Source organism: Sycon ciliatum, chromosome 1 (genome assembly GCF_964019385.1).
Source record: "Sycon ciliatum chromosome 1, ocSycCili1.1, whole genome shotgun sequence".
Classification (NCBI taxonomy): domain Eukaryota; kingdom Metazoa; phylum Porifera; class Calcarea; order Leucosolenida; family Sycettidae; genus Sycon; species Sycon ciliatum.
The window spans coordinates 87,235,039-87,260,431 of NC_088643.1; the positions used below are offsets into that span (position 1 = coordinate 87,235,039).

At 46.6% G+C, this 25,393-nt stretch overlaps 1 protein-coding gene across 1 annotated transcript; it reads left to right on the forward strand.

Moving 5' to 3' along the window:
* Positions 1-4,185: 4,185 nt before the first annotated feature.
* On the forward strand, positions 4,186-24,810 carry LOC135806150 (cell division cycle protein 27 homolog; the record flags this gene model as incomplete). The annotated part of the gene is given in 20 exon segments (XM_065320301.1): positions 4,186-4,687; positions 4,753-4,831; positions 7,290-7,440; positions 8,656-8,787; positions 10,006-10,103; positions 10,935-11,138; positions 12,210-12,336; positions 12,548-12,740; positions 13,524-13,565; positions 14,681-14,957; positions 16,617-16,789; positions 16,967-17,018; positions 17,534-17,634; positions 18,293-18,373; positions 19,220-19,347; positions 21,935-22,052; positions 22,465-22,593; positions 23,192-23,266; positions 23,580-23,757; positions 24,248-24,810. Coding segments are annotated over 20 exon segments (2,820 nt in total). The 3' UTR covers positions 24,376-24,810.
* Between the last annotated feature and the right edge of the window lie 583 nt (positions 24,811-25,393).

Consider the following 25,393-nt stretch of genomic DNA (forward strand, 5'->3'; position numbering starts at 1 on the left):
GAGAGAGAGAGAGAGAGAGAGAGAGAGAGAGAGAGAGAGAGAGAGAGATGCTAATCACCTAGGCTAGTACCCAAGAGTCCATACCATGCCCCATCACGGTTGACAGACAGTGAAACCAGTAGTACTCGTACTACAAGTGCGGGTACGGGTAACCACTGACAACGTATGGCCGGCAGGTACACGTACGTAGGTATTGCAGTGGCAAAGCATAGGAAGGAAGCGTGCATCCAATCTGCAATGTAGGAAATGCGTGCTGTGTCTGGTGATTCCAGCACGATTATCGGGAATCCTTCGTGACAGGGCCTCATCACTTCGTTCGCTCTCCTCTTTCTATTTGTGTCCTATAATACCAAAATAAAGCAATTCACTCCGAGTGGTCCGTTTCAAAATGCCACTGACTCCATACGTGGACGCTGCGATGTAGTATAGTCTGCGCTGAACATCACGAGTCTGAAAGTGTTGTTCTGACGTACAAAGGGGGCATGCCGACTGCCTGAGGCTGAGGGTTAGTAGTAGGTATTTCCAGTTGAGTTTAATGATGCAAGGAGCCTGCCAACAGCCATCACCAAGAACAAGCTTGCAGCTTGACTGGTGAGGTACATACACATGTACATGTATGTGCCAGGGCAAGGCCGCTGAAGACATGCAGATCCGGCATGGAATTACTGGGAAGCACACACGACCAGCTATTACCGGTACATGTATACAATGTATTATAATAACTCAATACTAGTTCAAAACTAACTAGTATTAGATAAACCTTGTTATAGTTCACACATATTGTTAGACAACACCCATATGGTTCAAATAGTCCTAATGGACCGGGGCTCTGCCAACCGTGGATGGTTGTAGTAAGGTCACTGTTTCCGCAAACAGTGTCCTCCACCTTGTTTCATGCTGTCAATCTAACAACATATGTGTGTATGATGTCCTGGAAAGAATAGGAAAGTCGCTGATTGGTGGTCTCCTAGTGTCTCCTAGTGGTCTTTAGAATCATTTCGCCCAGTTTCGTTCACATAATCATTCCCACTCTCTTCAAGAAGTTAGAACAGTACTGGCACGTCACTACTGGTACTCCGCCAAGGCGCCAACCATCACTGGCACAGCCACGGGTTCACAGCCGCGGGTTCACAGCCGCGGGTTCGCAGCCGCGGGTTCGCAGCCGCGGGTTCACAACCGCGGGTTCACAGCCGCGGGTTCACAGCCACGGGTTCACAGCCGCGGGTTCACAGCCGCGGGTTCACAGCCGCGGGTTCCCAGCCGCGGGTTCACAGCCACGGGTTCACAGCCGCGGGTTCTAGGAGAACGGGGATGTAGATGAACAATGCAGGCCGTTATCGCGGGCCTTGCGAATAGGCTGTGATACCGAGTGTCGGTGTAGTGTTGAAGGCCAGAGACCGTGCTGGTCGACTCCCTGTCTTGAGTGACATTCCGCGAAGGCAATAACCGGTTGGTGATGGTGGGGCGCATGGTGTACTGGTATCAAGATTTTTTTTTTTTTTATGCGGTTCGAGGCTTTCAATTTCACTTTCAGTGCCATCCTATATCTGCAATCTTCCTACAGTTGTAGGCTCGCGTAACCTACAACTACATGTACATGTATATTGTAACTAGTAACTGCAGAGATGTACAACAAAGCCTTCCATTTTCGAGTCGGATGTTGAGCCAATAATAAATGTAGAAAGGAAACATTCGACGACCTGACACCTAGCTCAGGAAAGAGGGGAAGGTTAGCGGAACCAAAATGAGTACAAGCTAAAGTCCCACGGGAACAAAGAGTGTCGACTGGTACTGGACGATGGCGAGACCAATACTTGACAAAGCGGTCCAACTACAATTCGAATCAGCAAAGCAGCACACCACCCAGCTTGGGTGGCTCAGAACTATCAAAGATAACTTAGGCTACAGAAGGGGAAGCTTTGCGCACAAAACAGAACGCCCAACTCCTACAGTACTAGTATTCCTCATGTGTGCTGCTTTGCTGCTTCGAATTGTAGTTATACCGCTTTGCCTGGAAGTATCTTACTGGTCTCGCCAGGGTCCAGTAACAGTCGACATTCTTTGCAGGTTCCCGTGGAACTTTAGCTTGTGCTCATTTTTGTCGCGCTTACCTTCCCCTCTTTGGTTTCTCCTTGTAGAACCTAAAGGATGTTGGTTAGCGCTTCGGAAAAGTGTTGGAGCTAGGTATCAGGTTGTCGAATGTCTCAGTACTGTCAGTTTTGGCCTAGTTGTTGCACTTTCGGACTGTATCTAATTACATGTACAAGTACAGTGGTGGACAGTTACTCTTACGAGTAACTATTATGTCCCATTCCTTTCTGCCTTTTTTATTCTCAACTATGAAAACGATGCACATGTACATGTATTGTGTGTAATGAACATCGATAACACAAGCCGCCGGCTATGCAACACAAATAATAATTGTGGCAAGGAAACCCGACCCCTCTATCATCGCCGTCATGTACATGTACATGTAACTCATGACATGAAGCATTTGAACTGGACGATGACGGGCAGACCTTGTCCTCCGGACACGAAAATATATGACTGTACATGTACTGTAGCAGCACTGAGAACGCCTACAACATTGCAAGGGACAACCGACAACGAAAATATCCGATCATCGAGTAGTAGCTGCTTCCAGTGGACTGGGAATCTGGGATACTACATTGTACAAAGTCATGCACATGTATTTTATAGATTTAGAATCACCTCGTAAAAACTCCAAGTCAATCTCCCATTGACACAAACCTCGTTTATTCAACATTTATTTATTACAGCAACTCATAGCACAGTGAAAACACCGGCCAATACAAAGAGAGAGGGTGTTAGCCAACCACGGCAAGGCAGGGAGAAGAGGAGGAGAAGAAAAAGGAACCGGCACGGATAAGCAGTGATTGCAACAAAATGAGAAACACAAAATCAAAGTCAAGGCGCGACAAGGCTCTTAAAAAGGCGGAGGGAAGAAAGGTCCTTAGCTTCTTGGGGAAGTGCCAGCCACGCAGAGTATGCAATGAAAAAGGGAGAGTGAAGTAGAAAGGAGGACTTAGGTTTCGGAAGGGAAAGGGAGTTTCTCGTGCTACGGGAAGAGAACCAGTTGAAACAGTGGAGGTGGGGTGGACACAGATTGAGTTTGAGAGAATGGATAAGGGTGACAAGATGTGAATTACGTCTCTTAGACAAAGGGGTAGTGTCAGCAAGGGCATACAGGGTGGAAGATGGAAGCATGCGGGGTTTTCGGAGGAGGATTTTGAGAACTTTTTTGTGGTGAATTTCGAGCTTGGCAACATAATCATATCCTATCCAATAAAAACAGTTCATAAAAACAGCTTTTTAGGATCGGACCAGTCCGCATAACCAAGAGAGCTAGCTCCCTTGGCTGCTGTTGCAAGAATGGGCCTTCCAGATAAGGTCTAACAAGGAGAAGTGGATATAGTTATGAAATGAACACCGGTAACCATGGAGACAGACCACACTCTCATTATAGATACTGGTTATAAATAGACCGAATAAGGAAAATGATCTGATAGCCTATATGAAGAGTAAAAGAAATTGAACCAATGACAACAAATACTCGTCCAGCACACGAGTTGTCATAGCAACACAAATAACAGCTGTCCACTAATTTTGTTGTTGGAGATTGAGTAGGAGTTTTTACTGGTTGATTCTAAATACAATAAATGCTCCGGCCTTGGGTTTATGACCTTTTATTACCTTTTATTATTATAAAAACCTCGGGGGACCTCGGTTTTTATAATAGTTTTTATTGGTCATAAACCCTCGGCCTCCTCATTTATTGTATACATAGGATGATACTTGATAGGAGGCAGGGGGTCGCAGCCTAAAAAAAGGTCGTGGACGCTGGTAGACCTACCAGCTGGTAACAATTATGTATAGTGTCTGTTGCAGCAGTTTTTTTGTTCCAGCGCCGATCGCTCCCGGATCGGACATACCGTCGGCACCGTGGCAACTGTTCACATCGTTCATGACTGTACTGTTCTGTAACTGAGTGTTATAGTGTGTAAATAGTGTGTAAAACTAACTGTACTCGCGTACTGTCTTCATCAGTTCATGATCCACTCATAAGAGTCATAGTCTACTACGTGACTGTACTGACCTATACTGTCACAGTGTGTACACTTGTTTTTGAACTAACTAGCTACTTACTTGAACTTTTTGTTGAAGTAATAGTTGAAGCGGTGCTGTGTCACAGTGTGTCACAGTGTGTGTTGCTGTGCAACAATCCTAGTCCTATGTCCTTCAATTCGCGGCCTAAAAGAATCAGGCTATGTTTTTCCCCCGTGCGAATCCGCAGTAGTGAAAAGAAGCGCCAATGCCATCTCATCGCCAATCTTCGTTCAACTCGAGCTCCGGTACGCGTACCCGCAGCTCGCCGCTTCACGACGAACCCATATCTCCGCCAGCAAAACGAACGAAGAAGACGTCGTTAGCGACCCTAGACCATGATCCTGAGCCAGGGACTCGCACCCGTAGCTGCAGTGTTGCGAAAGATGCTGATCCGGGTTATCCAATGACCGGCGAGGGCACGGTGTCGTTTGTGCCAGGGAGTGCTCCCTGGCTTGTACGACTCCCTGGTCAGGATCCGGGTCAAAGGCCATACTGCCGTCATTGTGAGGGTAGAGCTCTGTTTGAAAAAATGGCGCCAGCAGGAAGGTGTTTTACGCAGGTGAGAGAGATAGAATTTGCTCAATCGTGTCACTCCGATACTGAATCTGGCTCAACCTTTTGCAGGAGGCGGCCATTCAAAATGCATTGGATCACTTTCGAACTGCTGATGCCTGCGTTTTGTCGGAGCACTACCATGCAAGCGGTTAGTTTTATTCAGTATTGCTTCATTCAAATTTGAAATCTGAACAATGCTCTTAGTATCTTCCGTTCCCTATCCCTCCATGTCCCATGCACACCGATTTTGGAGTTTGTTGTCCTGTCTACAATAGGATTGTGACAGTGGAGCATCGTATGGAAATTGAAGGAGATTGCTTTGAAGTCTGGTGTTTCGAATTTGAATTGTTTTGCACGCATTACGTCACTGAGTACACTTCCCCAGAATCCCCACATGTACAAATGAGCCCGGTTTGTAATTTTTGTGGGATGGATTATGCTGAATTGCTGATATCAAGAGTGCATCAACAAGAGTATGCAACTGTGGTTATGGGTCGGTGCGCGGCGCGCTGCCTTCATTACGTAACTTGCCTCCATCACGCTCTGAAAGCATGCACTCAAACCCGCAATTTCTTGTACAAGCCCATCTGTTTTTGCTCGATTCGTTCCAGTACCTACGGGATCTCTAAATTTTGGGGTGTGAACTCCAGTTCCGTACGACAGTTCATTTCAAACCAGTGGGAAAGTGCGGTGTTTGATTTTCCGCAGGTGGGCTCCCCGGTAGTACATTGGGTACTGCACTTGCCTGCGACCCGAGAGGTCGCGGGTTCGAGCCCCGCAGTCGCACATCTGACTGCAAAATCCCCACGACGCAGCTCACCAGATCAAGGTGTGGGTCCTCTGCACTCAGTAGAGTCAAGTCGAGCGAGCTGCAACTCCCGGTGCCGAAAGGCGGGCTCACGCCCCGACATGGCTACTTCCCCTTGTCTAGCCCCCAAGACGAAAATGATAGAAGCCGACTGGCCGAAATTAAAAAAAAAAAAAAAAAAATTTCCGCAGTGCACGGACTGCAGCTGAATGATTGTAATGAGGCAGCACGCCACGCATCTGGCCCATAGAAAAGAGATCACAGTTGCATACTCTTGTTTATGGACTCTTGCTGATATTGGTATTGTGCATGTACCCACCTTGCACGACCTATGGTTCATTGACTCAAGGTTTCGTATCTCAGTGATTTTTAGTCTTCTCAATGCCACAGGACGGTGGGATTTGTAGTTTGAAATTGCATCACTTTCATACTACGCTGTATGGTGTAGTGATATCAGCAGTGCAGTGTACAGTTACGCGCACTTGGCACACTCGTCAGCTAGCACTTACTAGTACTATATAATGGAAAAAAGACTGCATGCATTTTTTTGCATTTTCTAGTTGTACGCTGGTTTCCAATGAGAAACTGTCACGATTTGATCTCTTCAGTTGGGTCATGTATTATTGTGCATAATCAATGTAAAGAGCATACTGCGGCGATTTCAATTCGCAAATGTGTGATGAAGAAAGTGTCTGCTCCAAACGTCGGAGCTTGTGCTTCCTGCCGATTGCCTTGACACTTGACTGACTCAAGACTGCATCTGGAGCACACGAGGAGCCTGTCGAACCTTCCACTGGGTAAACCTGCAAGAAAGCGCTACTCCCTGCTCAATACATGGTGTTTGGGGGAATTTGCCCTCATCAGTTGAGCTTGAGTAGGCTAGTGAAATTTCTTATCCGAGAGCACTGCATTATGACATGCAGTGCTCTCCGAGCCAAAGCATCACTAGGGATACCAAAGGTGTTTTGAGCTGACACTTTCTCCACCGATTACCGCCGATGTCGCTAATGTGCGATGGCCGCGCAAATAGCATAATATGTTTCCCACTATACAGAATGAAGCATCTCTCTACTAAGTGCGTGAAATATCACTGGAAACATGTAAACTGTATGGGGTTTTGAGGAATGGTCGGAGGACAGTTGAATATTTCTGAACATTCGGTACATGTACTGAAATATAGCCACGCCCAGTATTCAGTCAGTTGTAACCCTTTTGGTATCTTACTACAAGGATTTCATGGGGTACAATGCTAGCAATCCTGTTTTGCAAGGTTACACACATGTTCTGACACATTGTAGTTAGAGTTTGAACCCTTCCCCGGGTTTCGTGCTTGCCAGTATTCATAATATGTCATTCAAGGTTGACATATACCCACCACATACACAGGCAATTACAGTATAGAGGCAAGTCCTAGTAATGCAGTACACAACCTCCAGAATCCATTGCACATTGCACACAGTGACATTCCCAATAGTGTTGTGTCAAGAACTGACAGTAAGAAAGAGGTTTGTTTTACAGACATGTGAGTGTAGATATAGTGAAGAGTCAGGGGGCCATGCCGAGTAGAGCATGGTATTGTGCGTAGTACGGAGTAGTGCGAGGTCACGTACCGTCTATACATGGCGACAGACAGGGGCCATGAATGGGCAAAACGATAAGTAGATACAGGATATGACAAATAGGGCCTGGAGAGTTGTTTAAAAAAAATCATCCAGTATTCTGTATTGTCTGGACCTATGCCAAACGATGAACATTTGTTCCTTATCTTCTGCTTTATGAATGCCGTATTGCAATGCAGCGTCGTGTGAAGCCTCCCTTTACCTATTGGCTACCTCATTCTATCGCAACAACGAAGTGCACCGTTGCTTGCACGCCATCAAGAAGAATGTACACCTCGTCAGCCCCAGGCTCCGCTTGCTGCAAGCTAGATGCTGTGTGGATCTAAAGCAGTAAGTCGACGCATCAATGTGTATGACGCTGTGTATGTTGTTTCGCAATCTTTGAGCTTGGTTCCGTCCGTGTTGATATAGCGACACCGAATCACATGTGAGTATTTTATTGCGTGATTATACATGTAGTAGTACTTGTATTGCAGTGAAAAGGACTATTTGTGCACTCATTACACAACCATAGGAACGCAGTTGGATTCCAAAACCCTTTCCTTTTACTGTCATTATGGAGCCTCGACTGCCGAGAAGCGGAAAGATGTACACAATTAACATCCAAAAATACTCTAATTTCAGAAATTTTCGGTGCTCAATATTTTCGGTATGAGGGCAACAGGCCAGGTTAGGTGAACAGAAATTTTCGGTACAGAGAAGCAGTTCCCTTTTGGATTATGTGTGTTAGTGTTTGTTCGGTGTATTGAAATTTTAGGTATGAAACAGACGCACCGAAAGTACCGAAAATAAAAGTACACCGAAAAATTGTGAAATTACAGTAGCAATTAGATGTCAAAAATCACAGTAGCTACATGTAAACACATACGGATGTATACAAATGTTTGCGGATACGACGTACTCTGATAAGATGTAAAACTCGTGTATGACGGACATTTCAGCAGGCCCCAACAGATCTAGCCTCGCATACTATGTACTTTTGGGTGTTTTTATACACCTTTACACGTGACAGGTTTGCTTGACAGGTACATGCACTTCACTATGTTGACAGCGCGGTGGAGGCTGTTTGCCGCCAGGGAAGCCCGGTTTGGTGGCACTAAACACGTACATTTCTGAGTGCAATCAATAATTTCGAGCATTTCGATATACTGCACATGCATCGTGCAAATGGGGCGCAGGAGTCAACTTTGGACAAGAAGTACCTCGGATACTACTGTAAAAGCCATATATATATATAACGAAGTGCTAACTCTAACGAGTTAACGAGGAGAAATCTGTCGTTAAAATAGAAATCGTTATACAGAAATCGATACATATACTGTCCTATTGAGCGTTATATATGCGCCTCGTTAGAATAATGGCTTTTACAGTAAGTACTTTTTCCACTCCCCGGGGGGGGGGGGGGGGGGGGGGGTTCGTCTTATTCGAGTTCCACGGTATGTGGCTGTCTATAATATTGCCCATGTAACAAGTGCTATTTAATAGTGTACCGATACATTATATACACTTAAGTCACGTGTTTGTCTCTTATCTTGCCATCCATAGGTATGCTGCACTGCCATTTTGTGTTGGGATCGCCACTGATGTTGGGATCGGCCAGTTGGGACTCAAAAGACTTGATGAGCTTTTTGGCGACCTGGCATGCGAAGTTCTGGCCCTTTTGGGCCGTGCAAAACGGTATGTTGGAGTAGTGTATATTTTCATGTATTATATTTCAATGATTCTGCAACTTGGCATATGTTGCGTTGATTGGTCCGGCTCAGAACAGGGTTGTTTAGCGCATGGGTGTTTGATTGGTCGGCACTGGCTCTGACCCCCGATGCTGGAGTAGCCAGAACACATTTTATAACCAAACAAACGACTCAATAAGGTTGGTTCCCAGTGATTCACACTCTGAAATGTGACCAACCAAACTCATCCTTGGTGTGACATAGGACTGGCTACTGATGAGAGTTGTGACCTCTTCCAATTGCTGCAACAGACGAGTCATTTCCTCTGCTAACTTCTGTTGACTGCCGTTCAAGAGAAGCTCTCGGTCTTTCACTCTTTTTTCTTTGGAGTCAACTTGGCATCACTGACTATGGCTGTGTTTACATGAAGCGTTTCAACCCGGGTTGAGTTCGACCCGGGTCAGATTTCAACCCGCCATGAACACAAAATGAATGGCGCGTTCACATGGCGCATTGCGCTTGACCCGGGTTGAAATTTCGCCCCGGGTTGATTTCAACCCTCCCCCCAAGGGGAGGGTTGAAATCAACCCGGGTCAAGAAAATCGTACAAACGTACTTCTGTGCGTATCTCGCGCCCGGTTTGAACGGCACTGCAGATGCAAATTTCGCGCGAACGGATTCACGTGACCATACAGGACTCTAGAAGTGGACTTTTGGCGGCATATCAGTATTTGACCCGGGTCAACTGTCTTCATGTAAATGCTCACCTCTTTTGTCTATCGTACAGACTTTCAACCCGGGCTGAACTCGACCCGGGTTGAAATTTCTCATGTAAACCCAGCCCAAAGTTGTCATGGCAACTCTGAGATGCAAAGAGACAGCGCAGCATACTGGAGATTGTCTTTGAGTGGAACGATGTTCTGTCAGTTGAGTTTTCATAACACCAGTACAAAGGACATGCATGGCCAGTACTAGCAGTGACCATGGAATAGCGAGTAGGGTGCGACAATTTGTTGCAATTGATTCATCCCTACATTGCAGTGGCAAGCTCATCCCTGTAATTTTTCTACTGCCCTTTGTTGTCTGTTCTGCATGTGTATGTGCATGTGTATGTGCATGTGTATGTGTATGTGCATGTGTATGTGTGTTGTTGTCTGTTCGGTATGTGCACGTGTATGTGTGTTGTTGTCTGTTCTGTCTGTTCTGTATGTGTATGTGTGATTAGCATGCAAAAGCAACGGGATTTTGCGTCACAGTATTACCAAGCGAGCGTTGAGCGCAACCCGTTCATCTGGTCTGCATTCGAAGGCCTGTGCTACAGCGGTAAGAGAAGCTTGTTGACATGGATAAATACACCTGGCCTGTCTATCCCACGTTCTTGCAATCCGATAGTATTGTAAGACACGTTAATGACATTTGCTTTAAGACTTTCAGGTAGAAGCAATAACGCAAAACAAACGTGGGCTTTTCACAACCCAGTATGAATCAATCGTTCAAGTCCTGACATTAGTGGTCATCAGTCAGGCTAGTCGTGTTTCAAAAGCCTTGCTGTGAAAATGTTTTCATTAGCCTGTGTATGTGTAAGTGAAGGTTGTGTCCAGATTTGGTAGTGACTCTATGGGGAATCACAGTGTACCATTTCTTGGCCTCATGCGAAAGGGTGATATTCAGCGAACCATTAGTGTCTTCTTTTGCTGTGCGTAGTTTGTATGACTGTGTGAGCTGAACGCCTGTGTGAATGCCAGTCCTGTACATACAGTATGACTTCCCTATACGGACACCGCTCAGCAAAGGACACAATGATTTTATTTCTTCAGTCCCAATTGCTCCTGATCCAGTGGTAATGCATTCTGTAAGCAGGACATCTCCCTACACAGGACATCTCCCTACACAGGGCGCCTCCCTAAGCAGGACGCCTCCCTACACAGGACGCCTCCCTAAGCAGGACGCCTCCCTACACAGGACGCCTCCCTACACAGGACATCTCCCTAAGCAGGACACCTCCCTACATAAGACACCTCCCTACACAGGACATCTCCCCACGCAGGACACCTCCCTACACAGGACACCTCCGTACGCAGGACGCATCTTCTCCCCGCGGGGTGACCGTAATTCTGAACTTTCACTGTACATGTTTACTATGGTTTACTTCAGTTGCTGATGTACCGAATGTGGCCAGCATTTTCACAACTGAGCGTATTCCGCCTCGGTTCTACCCGTCTACTGGGTATTCCACTTGTGCTGAGGAGAGCCACCCGCCGTCATCGTTGGCATGTCGGGGAAACTCTCCACCACGGCCAACCAATGTAATTCTTCAAACTACCGACGCTACACCTGAGATGTTCTCGCCAGATGCAGGTGAGAGCTGTGCTCTTGCAGCTTACACAATGCAGTGCCGTTCCACTCTATAATATTAGAGAGGTTCCGCATAACGTAATTACGTTAGTCAAAAACGTAGTCGATCTACAGAAAGTCTTACGTAAACTGTATGCGCATCTGTGTTCCGCCATACGGAGTTTTCAAATCACGTAGCTGCCCTTGGCAACTCCGAACACCGCAGTGGACGACCAGGTCGACCTGGGGAGAGAGTCATAAATTTGTACCCCAATCCACTTACGGACCAGCTACGTTATCAGAGCCCTATCTACGTACTCTACGTAGACAACTTTCCGTAAGTGGAGTGCAAACTCGCGAATTCACGGGTTTTTCCCGCCCACTAACGTAAAGTTGCTCAACTTTACGTAGTGCGGCATAGCAGTTTCTGCTATGCAAAATCACAATTGCGTTGCAGTCTTTGATCTTGATTAGCATTTTTCTTTGAAGGTTGGGTGTTTACCACATTGTCCTTCTTGAGAGTGATGCCTGAAAGCCCATCTGCAAAAAACGACTGAAGCATACATGTGCACGCAGATTGAGAGTACCTGCACCACACACACACTGAACTGTATTCACGTTACTTGACAGACCAGGTTAGGCATGGATAGTCTGTATGTATTGCAGTTTTCTGCGAGTTACGGTGACTTTTGGGTAGCAGTAGATTGATTTTGCATCGCAAACTGCAATGCGATACAGGATAAATTCATCCCTGTATTGTATGTTGGTGGTGTGGATTTCAGGAATATTGTTTTTCGGGCGGGCTCAATGGCATTGAATGTATAGATGGTGCTAATGAGTACAAGCAACAGGTTTACCAGACCATGCCAGACCTTTTATGATAAATAATCCGAAATAGAGGTAGCAACATCCGCGATAATAGGGGGGGGGGGGGTTGTGTGTTGCTCCCTACGTACGAGCTTGTTATTTTCCTGTCGACGTGACTTTTTGTCATGTAAGAAAATGTCATGGATAGCTGGTGCATAGATATTGTCACAAGTCCCCATGAACTGTGGTGTTTTGGTGCTTTTTCTCAATGTTACTGTCTGCTTATAGCCAGTACGCCTGGGCGATACGAGGATCTCTGTGGTCCTGTGCCTAGCTCAAGCGCAGTGGCTGCACGTGGTGTTGCAAAGAGGATTCTGGTAGCTCAGCCACAGGATGCAACTCCTCTTGGACAAAGGTTAGGGGAAGGTCTGTCTGGTAATGCATGCCGGTGTTGGCTGCAGAAAAGGATACCCTTTCCCTGCGCAGGTTCTATCTTTGTAGTGCGTATGAACATTACTGAACGTTTGCTTGGTTGTGTTTATTCAACTTCCGGGCCCAAGGCGAATAGGTGTTTGTTTATGTTGTGTTATTCGTTACTGACAAGAATTTTCACACCTTGCCTCCAGCTACCCCGCGTCAACAGCCGGAGTGACAACTAGTGCATATTCGGCATCCCCGCCAGTAACAACACAGGAGAAAGTCGCTGTTCAGAGCCTTCAGCTGGACCCGCAAGAGCCACGCCAGTCCAAAATAACACCGACTGAGCCAGCGCCGGCGGTCATCACAAAGTCATTTGTGACTACGGGGATGAGGACGAAGGTGAGTTTTCTCTTTTCTGAGTTTTATATTCAACTTTCTTGTGCTAGTCTAATGTCTCGTGCTGCAGGTGCCCTTCACTGTAAAGCTTCACTGCATTTAGGCTGTCTGTCAGCTGAGCTTGGTCTGCCCCACTGGCACAGCCACCTTGTTTAGCCTCACCCATTAAAGCGGAAATCCGGAGGAAAATGAAACGTTCAGGGTCTGTAGAGTTTGGGGCGCTGAGTCGAATGGTGTTGATCCCAGATCTTTGCGACAAAGCGTTCTAGAGATACAGTGTATATCGATTTAATTATCATGTGTGAATCTCGGGGGGGGGGGTATGATGTCATGTTCCCGCGACACACCCTTGCAATGTCACAGCGTGCAGCTAGGTCAAAAGGATTGTGTGAAAGCAAAATAGTGCCGATGCTATCTAACTGATTTGGCCCGACTGAAAATAGGCAGGATAAGCGACCCCCGGAGATATATCTCCATGTGGGAGTGAGGATTGAGCCATGCCTGACCTTTGGTTTGGGGTTTAGAACCTCGGTATTCTGCTGAAGTATTGGTCGCACAGGCCCGTCAAGAGTGAGCGCTGTGTCTGCGGCAAATGAAGAAGGGGCAGCTATAATTATCTGGTCTCTGGAAAGCCTGGAAAGCAGAGCATTTCATGTTACTTGATATATTTGTTAACAGGACTTGAGAACAAGTTTTTGATGACCTCCAGATTAGCATGCTGGCACAGTGAATAGAGAACAGCGTGTGATTGACCGCCCATCTTGTTTCTTGTTCCTGGTTGCACAGTATGCTGCAGAAAAGCAATTCACTGCTCCGAGGACGGAACGCGTAAGTGCACGTACACTACGTGTAGTTGTTGATACCAACCATGAACCCTGCCCAGGGAAGCTGGCTGTACGTGTACATGAAGGCCTGGAATGCAATACCTGCTAAGTGCCAAATTAGAGAAAATCAGATGTTCACCTCAGTGCAATCAAAAGGTCTAGGGGCACCAGCAGGCAAGATTTCACATTCATTCCAGCTCTTCACATGTTATTGGTTAATGCTGCTTGCTGGAGGCAATACACTCTGATTCATCGTGTATGTAGTACACTTTATAGGGAGGATTGTTCAAGTGATAGTACCACCAAGAGTGTGCAGCTATGGGTCTATGGGGGTCTATGAGGTATAATTATAACAGCTAACTCTATCGAGTTGTACTCATCCAGAGCGTTGTTTGGATGTGAAGCTCTGGATTGGAGTGTACGAACACACGGTTGTACACCCTGGGGGGGGGGGATATGTACTTATAGTTATACCATTGGTACTTCAGCACACGAAGCACAGAAGCCATATAATTTTTTTCCGACTAGGCCTTTCATTCCATTACTCTTCAGGTCGAATACAGTGATAGTAAGCAAGTCCTTATAACCGGCACTTTTGGCGGGCAGAGCATTGACAAAAATAGCACTTGAAAAATGGAAAAAAAATTATGGCTTCTGTGCTTCGTGTGCTGATTTGCTTTCCTCCAACCAAAAATCTATTCAACCATTGGTACTAGGCAGAGGTCGCTTGATCACTTGCACCCTGTTCTCTAGCTTAGGCAACACGGTCATTGGGAGCATGGCCTGGCAAGTGTGTTGAGATGGTTGATTTACCACAGGCAAGAAATACAGTCTTTATCTCCATTTTATACTCCAGGCTTATATTTTTTCAAGCCGTCCTGATCCTGAGCTTCTATTGGAGTCCATGCCTATAGTTATTCAACCTAGTATTTTGTCAAAATCTGCATGGTCGTCTTGTGTGTGCATGATCCATTTACTGTTGGAGAGGACAGGTGGGACTGGCTGTTGTGAGGTGGATTGTGCCGAGACTTTACTTCAGTTTGTCCATTGTTATTTCAAGTACAGTGCGTATGTGAGGTGTGGGGTCGGTTCATTGCTCCGTTTGTTTCTCTGCTGCAGACGAAACAGGGAGGCGCGTGGAACCCTCCAGCTGGCAGGAAACTGTTCATTGAGTCAGCAAGTAACAGCGCTGCATCTACGCCTGCACCGCTATCGGCCGGACCGGTCACACGATCTGCAGCTCGCCGACTGATGCAAGACCGACACGTGCAGATGCCATCATCTGTGTATGGTGACAGGCCTTTGCCGGACGACAGTCTTGTGGCAACTGAAACACCTGCACCACAAGTTCGACCTCCATTCTCGGAGATCAAAGAAGACTTTACGTCTACAACGGGTAAGGATATTAATATTGTTTATCCAATGTCTTGTGAAGACAGCCAGTCAACAAACTTAGCGAGTATCCAGTATTTTTCCAGCACCAGCCAGCTCTATTGGTGAGCGTGCCTATATCACATATCGGCATGCCGAGCAAGGTCAAATATCAGATTAGATAAATGGCATAGTGATAAAAGAGGTGAAAGATTAGCACGAGAGAATGGGAATATTGACCTCGACCACAGGTAGGACTGTACTGATATCTGCCAGTACCACCTTGGATCCTGTCCAATACTCCGCCTCGTACATACTGGTGTGTATGTTGGGAGGGTGCTCAGCTCTCTGAAACAAAAATATCTTGTCATCTCTCTCTCTCTCTCTCTCTCTCTCTCTCTCTCTCTCTCTCTCTCTCTCTCTCTCTCTCTCTCTCTCTCTCAGATACACACCAGGCGCGTACGCAGGGGGGTTTCCCGTTGCCCCGAAACCCCCCCCAAATGTTCCCAACGAGCAACATTTTTGGGCATTTTTTGGTAGGGCACGCGATTGATCTGACAAGAATGCAAACTTCAACAGATCGTAACTCGGTCAAATCTCGCTCAATTCCAACAATCCAAATATCCAGGTCGAATAGAAAACGCTCAGCTGTCCGTAGAAGCAATTCTCGATGCGCTACGAGCAATGTTTCTGGAGATATATCATTCGTAAGTTGAGCCGCGATCTCGGCATTTAATTATTTCCAAAGCGTGCAGTGCGACTCGAGTATCGAGAATTTGAGACTGTTCGCCACATTGACTGGCTCAGATTTGCAGGGGCTTCACTTGTGATATTCTCAAGAGTACACAGCAAAACAATCGAAACTCTGCTATCGAGAAAAACGAAATCGCTGGAGCAGGACGCGTTTGGGCCTTTGGGGCATTTCTCGCACCGTTGCTGCCCTCTAGCACTGGATCATGTACATGTATACACTTATAAAATTAATAATTATAATACAGGTACAGTGCAGGAGCGTAGCAGCCGGTCCGGCCCCCCCCCCCCACCCCACCCCCACCAATGCCAAAAGTGCCCGGACCAATGCCAAAAGCGCCCAGAATACAGGATTGTGCACCCTAATTTCAAAAATTTCCCGGGGGACACCCCCGACCACCCGGACCGCCTCCAACGGCAGTGCTACGCGCCTGCAGTGTCCTGGCTATCATGGTCAACCTCATTCTCTTCCTCTCTTGGATACCTTTCCACTTCCAGGGAGCCCAAGATTATGAAGGTTGAATGAGTAGAACTGAAGTTATGATCCAAGGAACACGAATAATGCATAATTTTGAAAAATTTCTATGGCTCTTTAAAAGGGTTTAAAAAACTCATTGTTTGTGATTCGGTTGGAAACCCCCCTAGAAGTGACCCTGCGTACGCGCCTGCACACACACTCTTTGTTCGCCTACCGCTTCAGCGGCTTGTGTTTCACCAGGAGTACATGAGTGCTAAGGGGGTTGGCATCCATTCCTGGCACGGCAGTGCGAATTTCAGATCTTGGCTTTCGGCCCTTTGTCGGACAATTTAGGGTTGATGCCATGAAATGTGTCTTCCGTTTTAAATTACCTGTAGGTCGTCCTGCTTGACTGGCCAGGTTTGCACCGCAGTTCACCAGTTCCGCTATTCTTTCTTTCTTGTGTGCCCTGTTCAGGATCGTTGATGGATGATCTTCGTAGTCTAGCTGTAGCGGTGGCCAATGAAATGACATTCAAGCTTCAGTCAGCCTTGTCGTTGTTTGAAAAACTACCCACATGGATGCGTAACACGTCTTATGTTCTACGCAAGACAGCCAAGGCATACTTTGAAATACAACGTTACACATCGGTATGACCTGTTTCGGAGCTCATGTATTTCTTATTTATTTGCAATACGAATGTGTACATGACACACGCACATGCATGCGCACGCGCGCGCGCGCGCGCACACACACACACACACACCAGCAAACAGACACCATTTTGAAGCAGTGCAGATACAATATGCTTTCTGGTGTTTATGCAGGCGTTGAAGGCGTACAAGCAACTTGCGATGCTTCACCCATACTGTATTGATGGTACGGTATTACGTGCACTGGTGTCGTAGTACAGATACAATGTGCAAGCTGACATCTAAAGCAAACAATGTGATGATTAAAAATCATTAATTCCCAATTGGGTACACTGTATTTTTGTGCATGTGTGTGTGTGTGTGTGTGTGTGTGTATGCATGTGTGTGTGTGTGTGCGTGTGCGTGTGCCTCCTCATCCGTGTGCACAAGTACTCGGACCGTGTGTCCGAGTGTATGCATTGACTTCCTTGCTGCGGTGAATTTCTATGTGCCCAATTCACGTGTGGATCTTGGAGAGAATTTTTCTCTCTTGATGAGTTTACTGCGGCTTTGTTTTGGGTTTTTGTGTGGAGCAGTTCGACTCAGTGTACTTTCCACGTGTCCATTGATCTGGTGTAACGTTAGCTTGTCATGGAATTGAGCAAAGTTTTGAGAATCATTGAGTCCGCAAGAAGCTTAGAAGTTATGTTCTATACCGTTGCTGGCTTACCTGAGCATACGGATGATGTGGCTGTCTTGCAGGCATGGATACATACTCATCTTGTCTCTGGCAACTCAATGATGCTACAGCGCTCTCAAGCTTGGCTAATAAGCTCAACACTTTTGCTCCGCATCGCCCAGAAGTAAGCGCATTCTCTTGACCGGACTCCTCTCTTTGCATACCGTATATTCTCTATTATAAGCACAGGTCTCCATTACTAGCACACTGTGAGCACCTTTCGAAACATTATAAGCACAGTCTCTATTAGTAGCACGGTCTTGGTGGAAATCAATGCTGCATGCATGATATCCAGCATGTATTTCTTCTTGCTCTGTATGGATGTATTGGTTGAAATAATATAAGCACGGTCAGTCTCCAATATAAGCACGGGGTAGAGGGGTGTTGAAAAAATATAAGCACGGCGCTTATAATAGAGAATATACGCTATTTACTTCCTCCGTAAGCACACGAATTGGAGCATTATTTGTGCACTCACCACTTGCAACGAGCCAAGTTATACTGTACAGAAGCCATACCTGTAGTCTAGTATGCCATGTTTGGTCCGCAGTACGTTGTTAGAAAGCAAGGGCCTCTCCGTTGTGCAGGACTGTGTGCAGGACTGTGTCACTCAGGTTGCTCATGCGTGTATCGTTCACTCCAATGCTGTCTTGTTTTCTTGAGTACTGTTTCTGGATCCTGACTTCATGTGTACCAGATAGTGACTGAGGCCATTGCCTGTGGGCAGTAAAACTGAGGTGCGATGTGCTCTCATGTTGTTTCCTATGCCGTGTGATTGTCAGACTCTCTGTGCTGCGGGGAACAGTGCTAGCTTGAGCCGAGAACCCGAGACTGCAGTGCAGTTTTTTGAAAAGGCTGTTAAGGTAGGGCGCTTGCTTGTCCATGCTTGTTGTTTACCTTGAAACTGATTGTCCGAATGCTTCATTTTGACATGTTCCCAATCAAACTCCCTGTATTTCGTCAGCTTGGGCAGTGGGCAGTGTGACAGGTAGAATGTCAGCATGGATCTCATCTCAATCAGTGTGTTTGTACATGGTTTTGCATTGTATATTGTGTAAATGCTTTGCCCCAGGGTGGTACAGTATTCATGAATTCACTATTTTTTACATATACAGTCGTCCCTCTCTAATCCGGCGCCTTTTGCAATTGCATTTTCTGCTGGATAAACAAGAGTGCTGGATTATCAAATCCTGCCCTCCAACCCGGCCCACATGTTAACATACATGTTAGTGTCGTACGTCAAAACGTAGGGATTTTCTGTGTCAATCCAAGTGCTTTGTGGAATGCATGTCTTAAACATACACTTGCCGGGGAATATCCTATGCGCTGGCATAGGATATTCCCAAGTGTATGTTACATGTGTTGTGTATGTTACAATGCTCCTTGATAGTGTGCGGTGTACAACTGCTGGATTAGAAAATCGAATTATGTACGGTTTGAGTGATTTGTTGCAGAAAATCGCTGCTGGAGGCGGAATTCAAGTGCCGGATTAAAGCGTAGAAAATGAACTTAAAAAATCCGTTTTGCCAGAAAGTGTGCTGGTTTGCAAGGGTGCTGGATAAACAAGTGCCGGATTAGAGAGGGACGACTATATAGAAAAAAGACCAGAAAACAGACTTGCTATGTCACAAACATGTACATTCGAGTGTTTCAGTGTATCTGTGACCATGTGTTTGCATGTGAATGTGTGTCTTTTTGTACACATATAGGCGGACGAGTCGTTTCCGTATGCACATTCTCTGCTTGGATCAGAGCTGTGCGCGCTAAGGAAATTTGATGAGAGCACCCACTGCTTTCGCACTGCAATCGAGATCTGCCCACGTCATTACAATGCATGGTGAGTTTGTTCATCTTGTGGACTGACTTGGTATGGTTTTGATAGGGAGTGTGAATGTGTTTTTAGGACATGCTACTTACCATACTCTAACAACAGACAATATGAAACAAGCTTTTTTAAATCTTAATCCCCAACACCCACGGTCAACTGGGTACTTCATTCATATACACCATTACACGCCTAATATGTGCTGAAAAGTACATGTTGGAATTTCCATTTTGGCACGTTTCCATGCGCACGACGCCCCAAAAGTCAGCAAAATACAGACAAGCGCTTGGTTGCACGCGTACACGTGCCAATTATGAACACAGCTTTACCATCTCACACTCGCCGCTAGGCGTTGCGGCAACTGCCATCTTGGTATAATCAGGCATGGTAGTGGCCTGGTTCAAGTGAAATCCCCTGCAAGTACTAGTAAGCTAGTTGTGTTTCTTAAAGGGGAAGTATGCCCTGTGCATCTACTGCTTACACAGCTGCATAATGCCGTTTATTATTATTATTTAAATTTTACTTTTATTATTTTTTCGGCAACGCAGATGATGATACCCTAAAATCAAATTTTCACCAGTAACTGGTGTACGAGATGCAGGAACAGTTTTCGTAGGGTGAGTACTTTTTCATGTAGTACCGAATGCGGTAAGTAGGACTCGCCCATCCGCCCCTCCCCACCTGGACCTACTCGAAGGGTGGTGGAGGTAGGGGTGCTCTGGCGGGATTTTACGGTATACCCTAAAATCAAATTTTCACCAGTTGTAGTCTTCGGAGTGCTGAGTCGAATGGTCTTGGTCCAAGGAAGCTGACACGCTCCGTTCCTCTTTTATTCCCAATCCAATTCGCCACTTCCACCGAAACTGGGTGACTGCGCCCTACTAGATGGGAATTTGTATGCAAAATATCACTAAAAGCGCCATTTCGTTCTTATAAAAAGCACAGGTGACCGCGATTGACTCCTATGTTGTAGTCTTTTGGACGCTGAGTCGACTGGTTTTGGTCCGAAAAGGCTGCGATGCAGCGTTCGGCCCTTATTCCCAATCGAACCCGGTTGAGTAAGCGGTCACGTGTTCATGCGTACACCAGTCACCTGGTCACCGTGCCCGCAAGCTACAACTTACAGCATGTTTGGGCGAGTTTCTGTCACTCGAGTTGAACCTTTTGAGTTGAACTTTAGTGTGAAAGTTGTAGCCTGCAGGCACGGTGACCAGGTGACGGTGTACGCACGAGCACCTGACCGCTTACTCAATGTGTTCGATTGGGAATAAGGGCCGAACGCTGCATCGCAGCCTTTTCGGACCAAAACCAGTCGACTCGGCATCCAAAAGACTACAACCTATGGGCCAATCGCGGTCATACGTGCTTTTATAAGAACGAATGGCGCTTTTAGTGATATTTTCCATACAAATCCCCATCTAGTAGGGCGCAGTCACCCAGTTTCGGTGGAAGTGGTGAGTTCGATTGTGAATAAAGGAGGAAGGGAGCATCTCAGCTTCCCTCGGACCAAGACCATTCGACTTAGCACCCAGAAGACTACAACTGGTGAAAATTTGATTTTAGGGTATACCGTAAAATCCCGCCAGAGCACCCCTACCTCCACCACCCTTCGAGTAGGTCCAGGTGGGGAGGGGCGGATGGGCGAGTCCTACTTACCGCATTCGGTACTACATGAAAAAGTACTCACCCTACGAAAACTGTTCCTGCATCTCGTACACCGACCAAAGGTCAAGAGCCAGGAGTCGTACAGACCCATCAAAACTCAGGGTTTGTGCGATCCCTGGTCAAGAGGGTGGGCACTGTTGCGTACATTTCCAACGGGGTCGAGCACCCGTCTGCAGTACAGTACGGCATCACAGGGTCATACGAGGATACAACCAATCACTTCCCTGACAAGAAGTCAGGGAGGGGCGGATGGGAGAGACGGGGCGCTCTGGCGGGATTTTACGGTACAGTACTTACCCTTTGACACCTTTTTTGCAATGCTAGGGTGTCCAGAATGAGAAAATCAATATATTAGGGTATGTAATTGGGCACTTTGGAGGGTTTATGGCCCCTCGAAGTAGCCCGAACAAGACGTTCTCTAAGAAAGAGACAGGTTTGCATTGATGACGATAAAATGCTTCCAACTTTCATCTGTTGCTTCATGTCATCATGTCAGTAATTCCCATAGTATCAGACATGTCAGGGTAGATTTTTCAGCAAAAAAATGCACTGGTTGAAAGTACAGGCTTCTGTGTGAGGAGACAAAACTGGTATTCCGAACCCCAATTCGATATGGTGCCAAAATGCTCTGAAATTTAAATTTTGCAAAATTGGCCCTGTTTGTAAAATTAGGTTTTTCTCTTATTTCACGACATAAATGCGAACGTATGGGTGTGGCTTTCACAGGCCCTAAACATAGGGAAGGATTCATTACACACTAGCTAAATTTTGCTTGCCTTCATGATGCTTCAACCCTGAAAACTTGAACAAAATCAGACAGAAATTGGTTTTTGACCTCCGATATACTCTTTACTGACTCTAAATGTGCACTTGTGTGTGTGGGGTGTGGTGCGTCGGGGGTGTACGTGGGTGTGCTCGTTTTGCATTACTGCAGGTTTGGCTTGGGTCTGATCGCATTCCAAAAGGAGGATTTCGTTAAAGCACTGCAAAACTTTGGAGTGGCATTCAAGATCAATGGTTCCAGCTCTGTGGTGCTGACACATGTTGGGCTGGTAGGTGTGTGTATGTGTCTGTGTGTTCATGCATGTATTAGTATGTGAGTGCATCGTCGCAGAAAAACTCTGCAAGCCGCACAGCACCCCTACTGGCTTGCTATTGTGCAGTGTCTACTGTGCTGAATACTACGTCGAATACTAGTAGTACAGTACTACAGTAATATCCTGCCCGGGGTGTGGAAACATGACTGGCTGACAATGTGTAAGTTGGTCAGATGTTGCTATTGTAGTGGTATTTTGACTAGGATGTCCGTCATACCTGGCCGTACAGAAGAATCTGGTGTGGAGTGATGAACTTTCATTGTTTGCGTGGCCAATTCCTGAACTGTTCAGAACATGTGTGAAATAGTGCTAATTCTGCTGCTCATTGACTGTGTGGATGTGTGTGTGTGTTGTGGTATTGCCACAGGCGTTCAATGCTCAAGGAAACCTTGGCAGTGCAAGGCGAGTACTGCAGCAAGCCTCGCGTCTCAACCGCTTAGATCCTCTGCCCGTGTTTCACCTGGCCTCGTTGGGAACTCGCGAAGGCAAATTCCAGGTTAGTCCTTGCCCTCGTGCTCACCCAGACACACCGACAGATCAGGGAGCTCTTTAGAGTCATGCACCTCACATGCATGTTTTACTTGTTTCCTGCACACCGGCGGGTCTTCTGACCTTCTACACACCGGGTCTTCTGACCTTCTACACACCGGGTCTTCTGACCTTCTACACACCGGGTCTTCTGACGTTCTGCACGCCGGGTCTTCTGACGTTCTGCACACCGGGTCTTCTGACGTTCTGCACACCGGGTCTTCTGACGTTCTGCACACCGGCGGGTCTTCTGACGTGCTGCACACCGGCGGGTCTTCTGACGTTCTGCACACCGGCGGGTCTTCTGACGTTCTGCACACCGGCGGGTCTTCTGACGTTCTGCACACCGGGTCTTCTGACGTTCTGCACACCGGCGGGTCTTCTGACGTTCTGCACACCGGCGGGTCTTCTGACGTTCTGCACACCGGCGGGTCTTCTGACGTTCTGCACACCGGCGGGTCTTCTGACGTTCTGCACACCGGCGGGTCTTCTGACGTTCTGCACACCGGGTCTTCTGACGTTCTGCACACTTCTGTACACTTGTTGACTTTCTCCCTGTTTTTCAGGATGCTATCAAATTGTTGGAAATAGTGAAGAAGCTTTCACCGAAGGAAGCGCTTGTGAATTATCTGCTTGGCAAGGTACACTACGATGCTGTACTGTAATGTAGTAGTTAAGCAGTGTGTAGTTGCTGTGACTGTTGATCCTGTTATTCTCCTTTGTTATTGCAGCTACACGTACATGTCTATGTGTTATGAACATCCTGGCGCGTTTTGTTGACTTCATACAATTTTCCGCCGAGCCACTATTATTGTGCAGCAGCCATGTTGCTTTGGTGAATACCGGTAATTAAACCACACCTAACGTGGCTGTATTCTCTACCACTGCTGCTCTACCTGAGTGAGACTGACGTTGATGAAGTGAAGTAGTATTTCTGTATATCCTGGTCTGCAGATCTACATGAAATTGGGCAAGGTGGCTGAAGCCAGGACACACTTGGCCTGGGCGTCCAGTGTTGACCCGAAGAACATGAGTGTGATGGTTCAAACCTCTCTTGGCAACCTGGTATCTGACAGCCTGACCACCGTTGATACTTCTGCCGGCGACAGTGAAGATGAAGAAGATGAGAGAGGTACAGTTGGACTTTCTAACGATTGACCATCACTATTGGCCATGTCTCTCTCCTTCCACCACTATTGGTCCTGTCTCTCTGTGCCCATAGATTGCTTTACGTCACATGTGCTTGGGAATAAATGTTGAATGAGGGGAATGCATATATTATATTAGCCAGTGATGACCTTAGTGGCTGTCCTAATCATCACCGTTTACCACATGTATATCAGATGTGAAGAAGTAAATCTTGCAGTATTTGTGCCCAGCTTCCGTGCTGTTTTCCAGATCTTTGTACACTAGCACTTCAATACGATGCTGTATACTCTCTTCTGGAGAAGGAGGACTTGCTCCTAGCGGACTATATTGAGGATTTATGTGTATTGTGATGGGTCTTGGCAAGGTGTGCGCCAATTTCTGTAATCTTGCCTTGGTGTGTACTGTCTGGACAAATACGGGCCTCGGCACACGTTTCTGTCTCACTGTTTGTTTATTGTGTGTGCTGTGTGCAGTACTGTCTGGCTCCGCTATGATGAGTACGCACGAGAGCATCTCTGAAGATGACGGCAGTAGCTTCTACGATGGACACGAACGCGAGGATAGCCAGGTAGAAAGTTCCATCAATGACATGTCTCTTTAACGATGATAGAGATGAACTTCCTTTCCCTGCAATGCAGATCCGATACGCAAGTATGGCTGCGTTGGCAGACTTCTTGTTCTTTGCAACACTATGCTTCAAAAGTATCACACCGAAGAAGTCAATTTCTGCAGCCTGTTCCTCGTTGTCTGTGGTGCTGTTTATTTTCTCGCATGTAGCCTCTGTTTTGCTGCCATGGATCCTTGTAGCTACTGGGCTGTTGCTGATGTTGTTATGCTACTGTATGTCTTTGCTAATTATTTCCTTCTTTGTTGTCACTTGATGTGTGTTCACTGGTTTGCTCTTTTCCTTATCTTCACTGGCATTGTATTGGTCTTTACTTCCATACAATTTATGCAACCCTATGAAGTTCTGGGCCGAAACGATTATACCGATTACTCGTATATCACTCGGTATGGATAAAATCGATAATCGTTATGATCGATAATGATTGTGACAGTACATGCGAGAGCGGTCAGTACATGCAGATGAATGTAAAGATAGTGTCTGCTACGAACGTCGGAGCTCGCGCTTCCTGCCGACTGACTTGACACTTCACTACTTACGACTGCGTCCCGGAGCACACGAGAAACCCGTCGAACCTTCCACTCGGCAAACCTGCAAGAAAGCACCACTCCCTGCTCAGTACACAGTGTTTCGGGGACTTCAGCCCTCATCAGTTGAGCTTGAGTAGGCTAATGAAATTTCTGCTCCGAGAGCACTGCATTATGTAGTGCGTCACTGTAAGTTGGTATCCCTAGTGATGTTTTGCCTCGGTGAGCACTACACTACATATGCAGTGCTCTCGGAGCAGAAATTTCATTGGCCTACTCAAGCTCAACTGATGAGGGTTGAATTCCGCGAAACACTGTATTGAGCAGGGAGTGGTGCTTTCTTGCAGGTCTGCCGAGTGGAAGGTTCAACGGGCTTCTCGTGTGCTCCAGACGCAGTCGTGGGTCAATCAAGTGTCAAGTCATTCGGCGGGAAGCGCGACCTTCGACGTTCGAAGCAGACACTTTCT